Raw genomic sequence first — 17,637 nt, forward strand, 5'->3', positions numbered from 1 at the left:
AACAGGACGTTGCCCCTTAAATTACGGCAACTTTCCATCAACGATAAAGAAACGGCTGAATACGTTGCTATAAACATGACGGCAACGAGGCAGCAACGAAGGGGCAAAAATGCCGTTAAATGTCGCCAACGATAAAGCAACAGTTTCTTTTCGGTGACGTCACAGACACAAGGGACACCTACCGGCACTTTCGAGAACTAACTGGGCAGCATCGCGACTGTGGCGCTACCTAGCGGGATTTTTTGATACCACGTTGATACTGCTACCATGGCGGGGTATTCCAATAAATTCAAATAATATTGATAGGTCTGGGTTTAATAGAGAAATCAATCATTGACAGAATTTTGAAAATAAACTTTTATTTTCGCTGCAAACATTAAAATCCATTAGATATTCAAGCAAACGGTATTAAGAGGTCACAACAGCAATGATATCAAAAGCACCTAACACACCACAGAGCAACTGATTTTGTAATCAGAGCAGCCCCACCTGGGGAAATGACAGTTGGAAAAAACAATGAGCTACAGGGTAGTTCATAACCGAAAATGGAAAGAAATAGGTCTCCATCAATACAAAACAAAATATAATGCTAACCAAAAGATAGCATGATCATTTTCAAGTGGAAATTATAGAATTACAGCAATATTTATGTTAAAGCCTCAAGCACAATAGATCCCCCACGAGGAACAGTACGAAAAATATCAATCTCACACATGACTCCAATATCAAAATAGGAGAATAAACAAATTAGTTTTACATCATTAATTACATAGTAAGGGTTGAGGTCTTAACAGAAACTTGCATTCAATTTTTTGGAGTCTAGATTTAATTTACTTTCAAATTTTCTGTTGCAGCAGATCCTAACAGGCAGGGGATTGTTTTGTAAAGTTATATTTGACATAACATATTGAAGTCTTATTCCGAACATGGAGGCATGAAATGCAATAGCAACACCAGTGTGCACTATTTAATGTGGCCTCTCATTTTAGTGGTCAACTACTTAATTACCATGGAACACAGCCATTTCATACAAGGACATACACATTCAAGGTTGTGGTGACAGGGAACATTAGCATGTGGTAATTAGGAAATGTTATTTTTAAAGAAGTTTTCTTCATACAATGTACACATTCAGTTGTTCACTGCCATAGCAAGCACGATGCCCTATTATGAATGCCCTATTATTAAATTGCTGTGTTCTATGACAATAAGGAAGCTGATCACCACAAGCTAACACACCCTAGCGTTCCTGCAGCATTTTATGCCTCCATATATGGAATAAGACGTAAGCTTCACCACTCCATGGAGCTGTTTAAGGGTAGGGCATTCTATAGCATTTGAGCTAGGTTCACAGGAAAGAAATGAAGTAAAATTAATTTATTTCAGCTATACGAAAGGCTATTCAACCAAACTTGGACCTATTCCTAGCAGCATTTGGCATTTTGAAAAATCATAAAAAATAGGGCATTTAAGAAGGTGAAGAAACATTCCTTCTCCCTTGTCAGGCAAAAATCAAGGAGCATTAATGACATAGCTGTGTCTGTCGTAACAGTGATCAGTCGCTGACCTCACCTTATCCCACAATCATGTTATGAGACTACAAACAAAACTGCCTTTCCACACTGACAGGTTCTGAGATAGGCAAATTGAAAGAATCATGTTTCTTCGAGATCCCCTTTGAGTTGCCTTTCAGAACACTTTCTCGTTTCTTATTCCCTTTCTCTGCTCTGTATTTTGAGGCCTGGGATCATTCCCTGATGCTTCTTTTCACACTGATAGTATCAAATCAGGCTTATTTTGGCTTTTACACTCCCTGCAAGGTAATCATAATTGGATTAGATATTATGCTGAATATGAAATATGAACATATGCTGAAAAGCTCTTTTCATTCAACTGTATTCCAAGATAAGGGAAGAGTAAATCGAAAGCACCAATGATTAAAAAATACTTACCAAATGAGACATTTATAATGGAGCTAAAATGCACTTCTTGTTTTCTGAGTGTCCCTTCAAACAGAAAGACACAGCTAACTCATTCTATGTTAGGGTAGAACACTTGTTTTTGACTTTTGTTAAGCCCAGTCCTCATTTGATTGTTCTGACTGCTCTTAAACATGATGTTCGAAGATCTTTCCTTCATGAAATAAAATCTGAAAAATGAGATGACCAGATAATTAATTATCTATGGTAATTGCTGAGAACCATTGAACATAGTGGCACAGCATTTTCAATTTCTAAGTACATCCCAGAGTTATCATAAAATTAAATATCAACAAGGAGGTGATGATGGTACCATAACTTAAGTTTAAGACTCAAAGTGATAATCTATACAAAGTACCATGAGCATATTAACACTTAGGAGGCTATGAAGTCAAACAGTTGACAATGTAAATGAAATACCAACCAAATACTCCTCTTTCAGGTTCTTTCCCAGCAAACAATAGCAGTGAAGATTTCTCATGATTTGCACTGGATAAGGTCCTCCAGATCTCATTCAAACGTTTCGACAAGCAACTTACCCATCGTCTTCAGGGATTCAAGAACCAAACGATTTAGGAATCCAACCTTGGATTCCAGAATCCCTGGAGACGATTGGTGAGTTGCTTGCGGAAACATTGGAAGGAGAAATGGAGGACCTTACCTGGTGCAAATCCTGAGAAATCTTCCCCGATACCTCTGACCTCATTGGGTGCACCAAGTGCTAACAATTGGACTTCACTGATTCTTCAGAAATAACACTCCAATTCTATAGAAAAGTTTAAGGCTCCTTCACTCCAACATTGTTTGAGGAATCTTTAAGTGCAACCTTTCCTTCTTAGGAGGCATTCATGCAACTGAAAACAGAATAGATAAGCTTTACACTTACATTTGCACATGATAAAGCACTCAAAAAAGCAAATTCTTATATGCAAACATTTACCAGGTGATGGTGGTTTCAGTATTCTGTCATCATCAGTCTCCATAGATGAAGAATTACTTACATCAGGATACTTTCAATTCTTTTTTGTCCTTTTCCTTTCCCAGTATTTTTTGATTTCAGTGACTAAAATGCCTCCATGTCTGTTCTCCGTCTTCACAAGTAGCCATCTCTGTTCAATAGCGACAGCTGCCACTACAGTCTCTGGAAGATGATTATTATAAAATGCCACCATTAGCCACACATTTCAAAGCATGAAGTCAATGTCAAAATTAACTAAAATAAAAATATTTAATACTTGGCTTAGAGAACTAGTTTAAAATGTACAACCAAGTCAGTGCTCTCACACACACACACCATGAAACAACCCCTTTGAATACATTTAAAAGGCACCCTGCCCTTGCAAGTCAAAGATGTTAACCCTCCCTTTAATCAAAACAAATGCTCACAAATATTGTTGCAAACTCACCAAATGGAGGCATGCAGAACTTCACGCCCAAGATACCCCATTCCTCACTGAGTCGAGAGCCATTTTATGACCTGTGACACTGAAGACCAGTTATAGCCTAGGGTAATATTCAATAATCTTATCTCCATCCAATTTTACCCATGACTATGCAAAAGCCTGCACTGTGAGGCCAGTAAATTTTTTTATGTGGAAGAAATATTAACACTTGCCAAGGCATCCTGAAAAAAAGAGGAAAAAAAATCATGACTATGAGGCGTTCACTCTTCAGTTACTTAAAAACATGAGATCATAAAATTCCATTGAAAGTAAAGTTAATTATTGTATATGAAGACTAGTTAATAGTGATGCATTAAATGATTGCACACTCCAGTAATTGAGGAAATATCTCTGCGATTATGCTAAATTTTACTGCTCAACTCAATATTTCAAGAGTGTTTGGTAGGGGGTGAGTTCTCACCAACGTGCAGTACTGAACGTTGCACTCCATTGAATGAAAAACTTAAGCGTTCCATCGTGCACCCACAAACTCGCAGTATGAGCACCCACCAGACATACATCGATCCATACTATAGAAACACAACAGAACTAACTCAATGGTAATGAAAACTTAAGTGTACTGTTAATGAATTTCATAATGAACGACGGTAAACAGAGTCTAGACTTACCTTTCACGAATCCTGGCGGAATACGGTGGTTGAACCCTCGAAGAGGCTTCTAACTTGCACTGCCCTAGCCAAAGCCAAAAAAACTTGTAACCACTGAACACTTTTTCTCACTAAGAACACGATTTAACAAGAGTTAAAATCACTCGCGAAAACTTAAGTTAGTGAAAATTACAAACGAAAATTCACGTCAGTGAAAATTAGGAATACAATAAGGTCAGAGTACGACGGGTGGACATGATAATCGGATATGAAGGTGAAATGAAATGAAAAGTGAAAATGGAGAAGCTGAAACCACGCTAAGTTTGACGGATGAAGTAAATGAACAATTTAAGTAAAATTAAAGTTCTTGAAAAAATCTATTTACTAAAGGTTTGGTGAACGAAAACCGTCCCTCGACCATTCAAAAAGGAGAAAAGCATCACGACGAACACAAAGCATTAATTCACATATCAACAAAGTTTCTATGGCTACCGGCAACGGCGGATAACGGGTTCTTCCCAAAGTGCATTTCGCATTGCGCGCACGATGGTTTCGCATGGCCTCGCTGTCGTGAGCAGACGATATGATCGAGCGTAAAATTTCATGCGAAGGAGGAAATCGTAATGGTACAGCCTTTAATTATCAATGGTATTTTAGTAATTTCACTTCGCCGATAATAAATATCCAGAGAATCGTCAACCTTGAGAGACGCTTATTATATTATCTCAATCTTTTTCCATCGCCACCGAGTGACTTGGAGACATATTAATTTATAAATCCACAAAATAGTCGAATAAATACCACTTATCCCATAAAACACATTATGCAAAGTTAATTGCGTAAGTCGTGAAACCTTTTATTTCTAGCAGATCGTTAATTAGAGCGAATGCATTCACATAAAATAGGATATGAAGCAGCCGTCCAAACTGAGCAACTTCACGGCAACGCGTTGCCGTCATGTTGATATCATCCACGGCGCAACGTCAAAGGATAAACTGTTGCCGCTTCGTTGTCTTGGACGTTTACATAAACGTCGGCGAGTGTGCTGGCTGGGGCTGTTCTTTCAATTTATACAATTCGTGAATTGAAATTATATTTATATAATAATAATAATCCGTATGAGGACTCCACTGCAGGGTATTTCAAAATGTCTATTTCTTCGGGTGCGCAAAAAGAAAAACGACGTAATCCTGCGTTCGCAAGATAACTAATAAATTATTGAGTGTAATCAAGTCAGCCTTTTTATGGCTGTTTTGAAAAATTTAGTTCATATGATTCATCAAAGAAATTTTGTTACCTATCCACTTAGTCGAACTGCAAGGCCGTATGTACGTGCGTTTCTACGTAACTGTCATACTAGGGTTCAAAAATTCAATTTGAGGTAAATGGACCGTTCAAAGTCCTGACATGTTGTAAATATTCCAAATTTTAATAATCCGTACCTGTTTCTCCCCATACTGCAACCATTTTTTACGAAAACGCCGCGGAATTGAGCTCTGGTATTATGTGAGCAAATGATTCCGTTTACAGAGCCATTCTATTACTGAAAATTTCGCAACTAAGATAAGATTTTTCTGTGAAAATTTCCAGTTAACCATTCTCCCCAATCATGACTGTGTCTTACCAATCCATTTCATCAATACTTGAAAGTCAAATGTTCACGCAGAGGAATGTAACGCAACAGTGCGTCGTTTTGGTGTCAGTCAGTGACGATTGACATACATTTTTTTCCGCTGACCAAAATCGAGGGATGCGGGAGATAAATCGTTTCGTATCCAAATCAAGTCCATCCCAAGGATGAAAGATCAGAATAAAAAAATTCCCCAGCATTCACCGTTTTTGTTCCTGAGGGCCGTGACTGACTGACATTTTAACCTTTGGTATTGCTCAAGTTTCAAATTTTGGTGCGTGCGCTTCATTGGCCCCGACTGGTACACTAAATTCGTGGCATAATATGTTCCTCGAATAATAATATTATATCAGTTTTATTGTTCTTGGTAAATTGTTTGTTTATGCAGCCGAGTATTTTCTTTTTTTGCCAATTGCTGACTTCGGCATGCCGCGTAGCACCGTCACCTTCATTGTCGTCGCGTCGCTTCGGTACGTTTGTTGTGAAAGCGGGACACAGGAGCCGAATGATTGTTGACATCTGAAATCCTTAATTGTAACTTATGTTAGAATTTATTAAGATGACAAAGACGGGAGCAGAGAGACAGCGCAAGCATCGTGAGAGGAAAAAGCAAAGAGGTGAATGCGAGGAATTAAACAGGAAGAATAGAGAGCGGCAATGAAGTCGTAACAGATCATGGCAAGGGTGGTGTTGATGTAGTTGGGGCAAAGGCAGAAACATGACCTGGGAAGCTTTTAAGTCAGGTTCTCCTGTAATAAATGCAGTGTGAGTGTGTAATTAAAACAGCATGAAAATAAAATTTGCAGAGATCCCTGTACACGGGTTTTCTGCCTCCAATGAAATGCTGGACTAACAGTGGAACGGCATTTCACCCTTACGGAACACACTCTTTGTTCACCATGTGGAGTTAGTTGCTATAAATATAATTAAGATGTCTCCTTACGCAATAGATCAGTGCTATGAGTACTCACCATTATAAGCGAGAATATAGAAATCGAAGCAAAATTAGTGGATAAAATACATACTATGTGCTTATGTTTCAGTGGGGTAGCCAGGAATTTCGTTCGGGGGGGGGGGGGGGTCTAACACAGGGGGAAAATGTTTTAAAAACAGGTTACTAGGTAGACGGTTCTAAACTAATTTTAACACTTTTTTCTGAAGGCAAAAAATTGTGTTTTTATATTTCCGGGGGGGGGGGGGGGGGTCCGGACCCCCTGGACACAACCCCTGGCTATGGAACTGTTATGTTTCTTTTATATAAATTTCTGTGTTCAATATAGATATATTTTGCAATGCTCATTCCATGAAAAAGAAAAGTTATCACGCATCAAATCACATGTGTCAGTCAGTGACAATTCCCGTCAGTCAAGTGACGCTCCATTTTTATGGCCAAAGAGAGGAAACCATTACTTACACAACGATTTTGCATACGTTTGGGCAACACTTAGAACTATTTTATGTATTTCGTTGATTTTCTTTATCTTGCATAATTTCAGAGCAATGCGAAGAAATGGAGTTTCATTTTTGTCAGTCAGTGACGACGACTTTGAAGTTTAAAATCTCCGGTTCTACTGGGGTCACAGGGTGGTACCACAGCCAGTGTATGCTTTCACTAACTTGTTTTTGGTGGAATCCTCCAGAAAGTTCCTAAATTGATTTGTACTTAGTCAAAGGGGAAATATATGATCAAAAACTGGGTGTAACGGTCAGTCAGTGACGCGTAGAAACGCTCGTATATTCTTGCACTCGTGCGGCAACTAGAAATGCGCTTTAATTCCGTTCAATACCGCATAATTAAGTTAAGTTTGTCAAATTAAATATTTTTCTGCTAAAAATCAACGCAAAAATGATACATCTTCAATGAAATGTCCTTATTCTTTTATCGAATGGTAATTTCTAACTCGTATAGTAGGCCTCTTTACGTGTGTCTCTGGCGGTGAAAATAGTAACTAGCAAACCCTGAATCTAGAAGAATCTTTGGTTCCATAGTCTCACACTAACAAAGAGAATGAAAGCCGAGGCATATCTGTTCGATAATCTGCGATGTTATTCTTGTTTTATTTTAAGTAATTGTTGTTTGTGAGCGATTGCCTTCCACTATAAGCATTCTATATTTATTTAATTTCCATATTTCATTGAAGTTTTTGTAGCTTCTTCGTAGGATTTCGAGATTTCTCTCAGTGCTGTGTTGACGATTTCGTGGACGAGTGAATTGTTTTGAGGATTGAATAAGTGATAGCAATGAAATAATGAGTCTTACTACCGCTATTTTCTCGAATATGTCGGAAAGGAGTTCTACAGCTATCCTATGTAGGCTTTGTATGCTGAAGAATCACAGTAATTTCAACATATTCACATCAAAGGTGGCCAGCCAAATGACCGTGGAGGATGCCCTACATGATTTAATCGGTTTAAGAGTAAGTTGCGAGTAGCATTTTGTTTATTTTTTTGGTCATAATTCTTATTATATTCCATGTTATTAACGGAAATGCCTTTACGATTCCGAAACTCCTTGACGCATCGCGTTTTGATTGCTATTAGGTTGCTGCGGGAGATGGCCTGCCCACCACCATATGTCCACAATGTTTGAAGAAGCTCATGGAATTCTGTGATTTCAAAAAGATTTGTTATGAATCGGACTCAGAACTGAGAATACTCTTGTCGAGAAACTACTGCAGGGTGAGTGCAATACATTTCTTCTCATTTAAAGCTCGATGCATATTAAGTTTAGGAGAATGTATAGTGTCAATGTTGTGATTATGTTGAGAGGTGAAATCGAGGAAGATTTATTTATTGGTGGACTCAACAGGTTACAACAGAATTTTGAAACTCAATACTGTAATCCACCAATCACTTGATGTCGCGAGGGGCAAAATATGTTGTATGACTGCATAACAGCTGGTAAATCTTATATTTACTAAAGAAATCACTCTTTAAAGTAAAAAAATGGTGACATTATAGTTTCACCGAATCGTGCTTTCGTCCACCCCAAGGATTGTTTAGAATGTGAAATACGTTGTATATACAATGTTTGGAATATGATTTACGGCGGAATTTGGTGAATCGATAAAAGTATGGATTTTTCCAAAAAAAATAATTGAGTTTACATTTCGTTTATCAGTAGTGTTAATGGGTATGAAAGGCCCTAATCCATGGTCGACAGAACAGTGACTCCAGTCCAACATTCCGCTAATTTTATTTACCAATCTGTGAATCCTTGTCAAGGTGTTGAGTTGAATTGCAGTTGGTATTTCAGTATCACGACTGAAGACGTTTTGTCATCAGGTTCAATTATATGTTTACAAATCATTGATAGCTATGAAAGTGGGTCGGCAACGGTATAGTTTTATTCACAGTAGCTTGTAGTTGTAGAATAGTAACTTGGGTGTTAGTCGAGTTTCTACAGGGAATAAAACGAAGTCGCAAAATGATTAATTGAGGTGTCGAAACCCTTGATATTTGCCGGAAAATAATGAACTGTGTGATACTTGTAAATTGGTCTGTTTGTTTGTTGCCAGGCTCAGGCTGTAATGCGTGAAAGCAACTTATTTATGCATTTATTTTGCTCTTGACTTTTTATCTAGGTTTAACTTTGAACTTCTAAGATTTATGCGATTTACAAGAAAAACTTATATTCCAACATTTCGGAAATTGATGTTCCATTTTCAAAGTTTGTAATATGAAAATATTGTTAGAGCAATAATTTAAATAAGCATTCAACGCAAAAAATTAATGTTATAGTGCAAAAAAGACTGAAAAATAGATTTTAACAAATAGATTAATTAGTGAATAAACTGTTTTTAGTGTACAGAATGTAATGAATTAGTTGTTTGGGATTTTTTTTCTGTATGCAAGTTTCTAAGGTGAGATTTTTTTCATTCGAAATTAAACTTTCTAAATGTTGATTCTTCCATTGTACTTACTTTTTATTTACATGGATGATGGGGTTTTAGTTTTGAATCTCTGTTTGATTTAAATGTTTCATCTACCAGACTATATAAATATAGCCGTCAGTATTCTTTATGGCTAATACATCAAGGAAAGTAGGTTCACTATATTTTTACATTTATGCTGAGTAAAGTAAATGTTACAATCACAAATTTCTACGTCAAATGTACGAGGTAGTTCAATGTGATATCTTCTAGAATGGTTGCCACTAGGAATCCCATTTAAACTCCATTTTTATTTTACATTGATTATCTTTGTATTGTACATAGCCTTGGTTGACAGTAGTATTGAGTAAAGAAAAGGTTCTTAATTTGAAATTGTGTTCTTTGATATTACCTCACAATTAAATTAGACAATCTTACCTAGTAACGCCAGTGGTATGTTTAAAAAAAATTTAAATATCTATTGAGCAAGTTTTGTGATTAAAACAAATTCTCACTTGTTTCATCATTTTCTAAAAAAGAACAAATCTTTTGTGTTTTTTTACGTAAGTATAAAATAAACAACAATACTTGCTATTAATATAGACTATTCATCAGGAGGAATGTTCATGAAACTTGCCACAGGCCTTCAAGGAATATCATCAGGGCTATTCTACTAAAAGGGGCCATACGTATGGTTGGCCAAAAGTTTCTTATGGCCTGACCCGAAATTACGGCCTATACCGATTCCATTCTCAAGGGGCCATATCGTATGGCCCAGCCAAAAGTCATTAACGCCCTTTCTGTGGGCAAATATGAGAATTATAATTGGTACTATAAGTTGGGTTCACTTTTTTTTAACACTAGTCATTTTTTGAGAAGGAAGTTTGTTCCAACATGGATAAAAAATTAATTATATGTTTCTTAACTGAAATGGACTCTTATTAAATGATAAACTTCGATTTTCTTTAAACACTGTTCTGGCAGCAGACGCTGAATTGCTAAAAAAAAGTGAAGAACGCAAATCACGGACGAGAAGAAGCAGAAGAAATTTGTACATGATTGCTACTGTACAGTATTATAATATTCGTGAATTGTGCATGTAATGGATAGAGTTAGAACATGACATCCTATTGTAGTTCTAACCCCCTTTCTCTCCTTCCAATGGTGTAACTATTGTCTCAGGGCTGCAATCCTTTGCCCCCAAAAGCCTTAGAAATCCAGCAGCCAATGCACGAAATCTAAAGATGAAATTGAAACTTTAACTTTCATTAATTTTACTATCATAGGCTTATGTTTAGGTAGCTGTATAAAGTTAAAACATTAATATGAGACTATCATTCTTTCCTTGATTTGTGGACGACATTTGTCCTTTACGCATTGACTTACTTAAGATTGCCTTACTGCCAAAAAAAATTTCTTGTCCTATGTTTCTTAGATATCCTCCCTCATGAACCGTAGTGCTACGAGAATCTTAAAATATAAAACATTTAGTAGCGGATTTTTCAAGCTACCTACAGCTTTTCGAAACAAGTAAGAAATCTGCTAGCAAATGTAGCACAGAAAGCAAATAAAAGCCCGTTCCTCCATTCCCTTTAACAGAGCACCCATTTAAATTATTTCTAACTTCTTAGGCCATTTTACACCATACACGGAATTGCGCAATCTGACGTATGTGCGAAGGCGCATTCAAAATTGCATCGTGTAAAGCGGTGAATTGCTAGAACACATGCGAGAATGTGTGGATGCGAGACGTCAAAATAGTACTACTTCTACTTACTTCCTTGGGACTACAGCCCGTATGGGCTTTGGCCTCCCTCAAGATGCCTGTCCATTCTCTCCTGTTCTGCACTTTCTCCCACCATCTGACAATCCTCATAGCCTTTATGTCTTCTTCCATATCCTGCATCCATCTTTTCCTCGGTCTTCCTCTTTTTCTCTTTCCATCCATACTTCCATGTAGAATCTTCTTAGGCATCCTTTCTTCACTCATTCTTTTTACATAACCTAGCCAAGCTAGCCGTTGGGTCTTCACAAACCTCACTATGTCTTCGCCTCGGATAATATTTTCTATTTCCTTGTTTGTTCTTATCCTCCAAGTTACCCCATCTGTCACGGGACCATATATCTTTCGCAAAACCTTCCGTTCAAATATCCGCAGAGCATGCTCGTTTCCAGCGGAGATGCTCCACGTTTCTGCTCCATATGTCACGACCGGTCTGATAAGTGTCTTATAGATCTTGAGTTTCATCTCCTTAGATAGAAGAGTTGACTTCAGGAGCTTAATATTAGCAAAGTAAGCCCTATTTCCAGCCATTATCCTCTTGTTGATCTCTTCTGTCATTGAGTTCTTACAGTTTAAATTAGTACTGAGGTAGCTGAAATATTTTACATTTTGAAAGTTGTACTGCCCAAATGTAACGTTTTGAGTCCATCTTCTGTCTTCCGTGGTCGACATTCTCATGTATTTCGTTTTTCTCTCATTGATTCTGAGCCCTATATTCTTACTCTTCTGTTCTAAGATTTTGAATATGTTGTACTCTTAACATTTCTCCATGCATTGTCTCATTACAAAGATTTGGTCGGTTGTTCCTCTTCCCGGCCTGAAGCCACATTGGTATTCACCAAGGATTATTTCAGCATACGTGTTAAGTCTCCTCTGCAGTAAACAAGAAAGTATCTTATAAGTGACATTTAGTAATGTGATTCCCCTATAGTTGCTGCATTGCAATTTATCTCCTTTCTTGAATATAGGCCAAATTAAACCAATCTTCCATTTCTCAGGCATCTCTTCTTTCTCCCATATTTCACATATCAGTATATGTAGGTTCTTTGTTAAATTTTTTCCTCCATACTTGATTAACTCCGGTACAATTTGATCTTCCCCTGGAGCTCTCCCATTCCGCTGCCGTTTTAACGACTCCTCCACCTCCTCAATTGATGGCCTACTAATATTGGTGTCCACCCTCATGTCCAACATTTCTCCATCCTCCTCATCTTCCTCATCTATCTCATTGACATTCAGCAATTCCTTAAAGTACTCGGCCCATCTTCCCATTACTTCTTCCTCTGTTCCAACCAACCTCCCATTCTTATCCTTACATGCGTTTGTCCTCAGTTGAAATTTATTCGTCATCCATTTGATTGCCTGGTATAACTTCCTACTTTCATTTTGTGTGTTCAGTTCCTCAATAATTTCCACAAACCCTTTTAAGTACTGTTTTTCTTTTTTCGTAGTATTTTATTTGCTTGTCTTCTGGTTTCCTTATGTCTTTCAACATTTTGTCTTGTCTCTTTCTGGATGGTGTTCCTTCGATCTATATTCTTCCTTTCTATAGCTTTTCTGCACTCATTATCAAACCATTCTTCATTCCTTGTTCTCTTTCTTTCTCCTATGGTCTCCTTTGCAGCCTCTTCCATAGCCTTCTTTATACTAAGCCATTTTCTCTCTACCGAGTCATTGACACTCAGGTTCTCTGCTCCTTCTAGTTTCTTACCCAGGATTCCCTGATATTGGGCTACAGCTGCTGGTTGTCTGAACTTTTCCACTCTCCACTGTATTCTCTTGGGTCCTTTAATACGTCCCACATTCGCAATTCTTTCCCTGAGCTTGGTCTTTACCAAATAATGGTCTGAATCACAGTTTGGGCCTCTTGCAGACCTTATGTCAATGACTGAAGATGCATGTCTTCTGGAAACCAGAATATGATCAATTTGGTTGACCACTCCTGTACCTGCCATTTTCCATGTTCCCTTATGAATATCTTTTTGAGCAAAACAGGTACTTTTGATTATTAGCCCTTAAGCTTCTGCCAGCTGGCTTAGCATCATTCCGTTTCCATTTGTCTCAGTATGTAAAGAGTGTTTTCTAGCTACATGCTGCAAGAAGTCCTCTCTTCCTATTTTTGCATTTTTGCATCTCCTAGGAGAATCAACATATCATATTTAGGTACCTTGCTGCATTCTCTGTCCAGTTGATCATAGAAGGTATTCTTCTCATCATCATTAGCATCTTCTGTGGGTGCATAAGCTGAGATGATAGATAAGTTTCTAAAACGTCCTTTGAGCCTTATCTTACACATTCTATCCCCCAGAGGTTCATACCCTAAGTAGCATTGCTTCATTTTGTTACTAAGGATAAACCCTGTTCCACATTGTCCAGTTCTCAGTTTAGGCCCACTATAGAACATTGAGTAGTCCTTCTTTCTAACTTTTTAGGCCAAAATAGTCCCTGTTCTAATTTCGTTCGTGCATTTGCAAAATTCACTCCACAGTCAACTGCCCAAATGGTTTTGCAAATGGTGGTTGAATTTCAACAAATAAATAAGCGCGTAAGAATTTAATAGCCATGCAACATTCTATGGACCTATTGATAGCTATTTCGAAGTTTTAAGATCAGAAAAATGTTTACAGTGTGTGTGTGTGTGCAGCATCAAGTCATCCATCACTGGGACTTGATCCGTGGAACCTCTGATTCAAAGCATGATACTTTACCCACTACATCACCAGAACAATTGGATTGTAAGGCAGTCTCAATGCCCAATATATCGGCCGTGTCCATGATGTCCCGACGAGAGTAGATTCCATTGTAGGTGAGTCGAGGCCGAAGCATACTTCCGAGAATATGGCGAAGCATTCGTAGCTGGATCTTTTGTGCCTTGTCATAATGCGAGGGGTATGATTATTTCCCCAGTATAAGAGATATATTGCTTTTAAAACTCCCGGTTGTATGAGAGCATTACGAGGGCAAAATTTTGGAAGACAAGTAGTTCCTGAACTGGCCGCTCTCAGATGCCAACGAGCTTTGCGTTAATTTTTTCCGCCACTGTACCACTAGTGACTCAAATAATTTAGGAATGGCTGAGATGTGATTAATGGACTGTAATTTCTTACATTGATTTTATTCCCTGATTTGTGTGCGGGAGTGGCATTACTGGTTTTCCTTACTTCTAGGAAGAAACCTGTTTTTAAAGATGCATTGTCATTGTGAAATAATGGAGAAGTAAGAGCTTATTATTTACACATGTTTAGCTACAAAGGAGGAACGAGAATGATCTGGCAGATTTTTTAATGTTTGGCTTACTTGGGCCAGATACAATTTACTTTTATGAGATTGATAAAAAAGATAATTAAAATTTGACGCTGGCAACTTGTTTATGACTGCTATCTGTTTTCAGATCGGTTTGATAACCTCGAATTTCAGTTTTCGAGGATGCATCAGCAGCTTGTCGTGGCCTCATCCATAAAATCGCACATCCTGTATACCTAACTGTGACTAGAAGTTGAACGACCCATCAAAGTTCATCCTCCTAAATCAGCATCACCGTTGACATCCAGAAAACCCTCATCCACATTTCTTCAATAGACTATCCACAGATCCAATGTCCCTGCTATGCATCTGAAAGCTCACTTGACTCATGCTACATCTCCTTGAGTTGGATTTTCGTGTGTCCTTGAAAGGAATCGGACACTTTATGCCAGGTCTGGAATTGTGCCCAGCCTCAAATTGGTACATCAGTTCTCCAGCGGCGGCTTGACCTTTTCAGGCTTCTGTTTACATCAGATTCTTTTATTCCTTCTTCCATGGGGGTTACCCTTGCAGTAAAAAAATCCGGAGTAGGTGAAAACTTTACTTATGTAAGATGAAAATATTTTGGAATGTGAGAAGTCTTCATTTCTGACACAGAATGGAAATAACAGTGTCAGGCCTCAGTTTTTTATAAATTGGCAAAAAAATATTGGTGAATGGTATTTTTTATATTATTATACTTCAGTGACCAAAATTTCAAGTTTATAGACCTAATACCAATATTTAGTCGTCATACACCTCATGCACAGCTATTTGATAGCTTTAACATTATTTATAATAAAATAAATTCTATATTTCCCCAGATGTTCCTGTAGCAAAATTTTGTCTTGGTCCTGGTGATTATGTATCCCACTTAGCTTTTCCTTATATTTAAATATAAATGTCCTTTTGAACAAATTGTGGACTGAATCATCCTACATAATTTTCATTGCATCTTTGAAATACACCAATCTCAAAAAGTTTCAATTATTTGTCAATAGGTACTTAAAGACTAAAGTGATTTTTGACCAGCTTTTTTATTACGACTCACTATGCGTTGTTGTCTATCATACCATTCCAGGAGAGTTTGTGCTGTTGTTGCAACAGGTGACATAATGGTGTTACCACTGGTTGACTTATTGTCTTATACTTGTTTATTGACCCTCAAACGGACAACCTAAATCTAAGACTTATGTGGCACTTAATGAAAAAACACAATATGAAGTTACTATTTTAGATATCAATATAATGTTTTTTTCATTTTACTAAAAAGGAATTATTTGTTGATTTTAATATGCTAATACATTGCATAAAGGATAAATTTATTTATTTCAGCAATATTGGTTTGATAATCCGGTCTATGCTCGAGCTTGTGTATCAGCTCGTGGCACTTTTCGCTGGTGGAGCAGAAACCAACATATCTGCCCGTTGCACTAAGAGGGTTAAAACTTAACTTAACTTGTTTATGTAGACTTGTTTCAGAGGCTGATATATCGGTCCTTGCTGGTTGTGCGAAAACTGCCACCACTGACTTATGACCGACTTATTTGACTTTTTACATTTCATGATTGTAGCCTTTTCATTGGCTGCCATCTCATTTATACAAGTGTGCTTTATCTCTGCTGCTTACTTACATGGTTTCACCATAAATAATAAAATTAAGTATATTAAATAATTTATAGTCTGAAATCTTGCAAATTCTGGACCTCTTGGATCTCGTTGTGGTCTGAAGAACAGTGCGAACGAACGAAGCTCTCGGAGTGAGTTTTACATGAGCACATTGTTTAGCCATCATACAGTGGCACTGTGATGGAAGGGAATATCACATTAAGTTTAAAAATAGACAAACTGTAGTTTTATGAAATAGCCGGAGCATGGGAAATGATTTGGTCTTGGTTTTTTTATTTTGTATAAATATTATCCATCATGTTCTCTTCCTGACCAAGATTTGGAGCAGTACTAATTTATTGACTTTTGAAGGAGGTGAGTTTTTATTAAGTGTAACTTTAGCTACAGAGTATCCAATGGGAGAGGGCAGCTGATGATTACTTTGGGTCCTATGCTGAGAATGTAAAGGTTGTGTTGAAATGGTCCCAATTTTTAACTTTTAAGTCATATTATTTGTAGGATTTGTGTTGTTAAGATCTCCTTGCCTAATTTCATTCCCGTTATTTCCGTAGTTTTTGGGTGATTGAATGACAGACAGAGAGATACGATTGTATTTTATATTATAATAGTGAAATGATTTTTTTTAATTCTAATTCATCTAGATTAAGAGCATCAGTTATTTGTTGATTTTGGTTGGGTTGAGTTTTTTTATCAGTGTTACTTTTTCTACAGAGTATCCAAAGAGAGGGGTCAGTGGAGCCTCGTGATGAAACAAACGACTGCATTCGAGATGCGACTGAAGGCTCCTCACAGCTCGAATGCTCAGTCCAAAAAACTGAAATATACATTCCTGTGCAAGACTGCCAATCACCCAGAGCCAATATGTTGGTAAGTTTTATTCTCATCTGCAGTGAAACCTGAATTGAATTACCTTCGGTTGGTCAAAATTCACAGTTGAACTACAAAAGTGGGTTTGTACTACCTTCTGTCAAATTACGACTGTCTCTTGTGTGATATGAGTTAAAAATAATCATGTATAGCATCCAGTCACTCAGGTAAAATACAAAGGAAGGCTATGCTTTTTGTCATAAACCACTACGGGCGTACAGACAGCGTTACCCAGATGTTAAGCGAATCAGGCTGGGAGCCGCTGGAGACTCGGAGGCTGCGGGCTTGGCTTGGATTGTTTAAACAATTGAGAATGGGTATCTATAAGAGCAACACGGAATTAGAGCCACACTATATTTCCAGATCTGATAGAAGCAATAAATTAAGAGAGATGTTTTGCCGAATGGATAGATATGGGAATTCGTTTTTCCCAATAGAACCATAAAGGACTTAAATAAATGCCTGTCGTTATTTCCTTCGAGCCAATCCATTTTATTTGCAAACGGCTGGTGTCCTTACACCCCCTGCCACACGTGTTTTAGGCG

General features: G+C 37.6%; 1 protein-coding gene and 1 long non-coding RNA gene across 8 annotated transcripts in view; one reads left to right on the top strand and one right to left on the bottom strand.

Annotated features, from left to right (window-relative positions):
* Positions 1-339: 339 nt before the first annotated feature.
* On the bottom strand, positions 340-4,502 carry LOC124172680. Of its 6 annotated transcripts, none has more exons than XR_006868247.1 (8): positions 4,415-4,500; positions 4,051-4,114; positions 3,843-3,951; positions 3,386-3,603; positions 2,920-3,120; positions 2,404-2,833; positions 1,953-2,149; positions 340-1,813 (listed from the first exon to the last, which is right to left on the bottom strand). It is a non-coding gene; the product is annotated as an uncharacterized LOC124172680 (long non-coding RNA). The 6 variants fall into 6 exon arrangements; XR_006868248.1 differs by having other exon boundaries at positions 3,843-3,970; XR_006868244.1 differs by having other exon boundaries at positions 4,051-4,502.
* A 2,980-nt stretch (positions 4,503-7,482) lies between these two features.
* The window catches only part of LOC124172674 (zinc finger protein 84-like), a 33,038-nt gene continuing 22,883 nt past the window's right edge, over positions 7,483-17,637 (top strand). The window contains exons 1-4 of one of the 2 annotated variants that reach the window (XM_046552129.1): positions 7,483-7,725; positions 7,810-8,076; positions 8,201-8,338; positions 16,937-17,092. In XM_046552129.1, coding sequence (XP_046408085.1) covers positions 7,909-8,076; positions 8,201-8,338; positions 16,937-17,092 — 462 coding nt within the window. In that variant the 5' untranslated portion in view covers positions 7,483-7,725; positions 7,810-7,908. Of the gene's footprint in view, positions 7,739-7,809; positions 8,077-8,200; positions 8,339-16,936; positions 17,093-17,637 lie in introns of both variants that reach the window. The other variant, XM_046552130.1, reaches the window with a different exon arrangement.

Source organism: Ischnura elegans (genome assembly GCF_921293095.1).
Source record: "Ischnura elegans chromosome 13 unlocalized genomic scaffold, ioIscEleg1.1 SUPER_13_unloc_2, whole genome shotgun sequence".
NCBI lineage: Eukaryota > Metazoa > Arthropoda > Insecta > Odonata > Coenagrionidae > Ischnura > Ischnura elegans.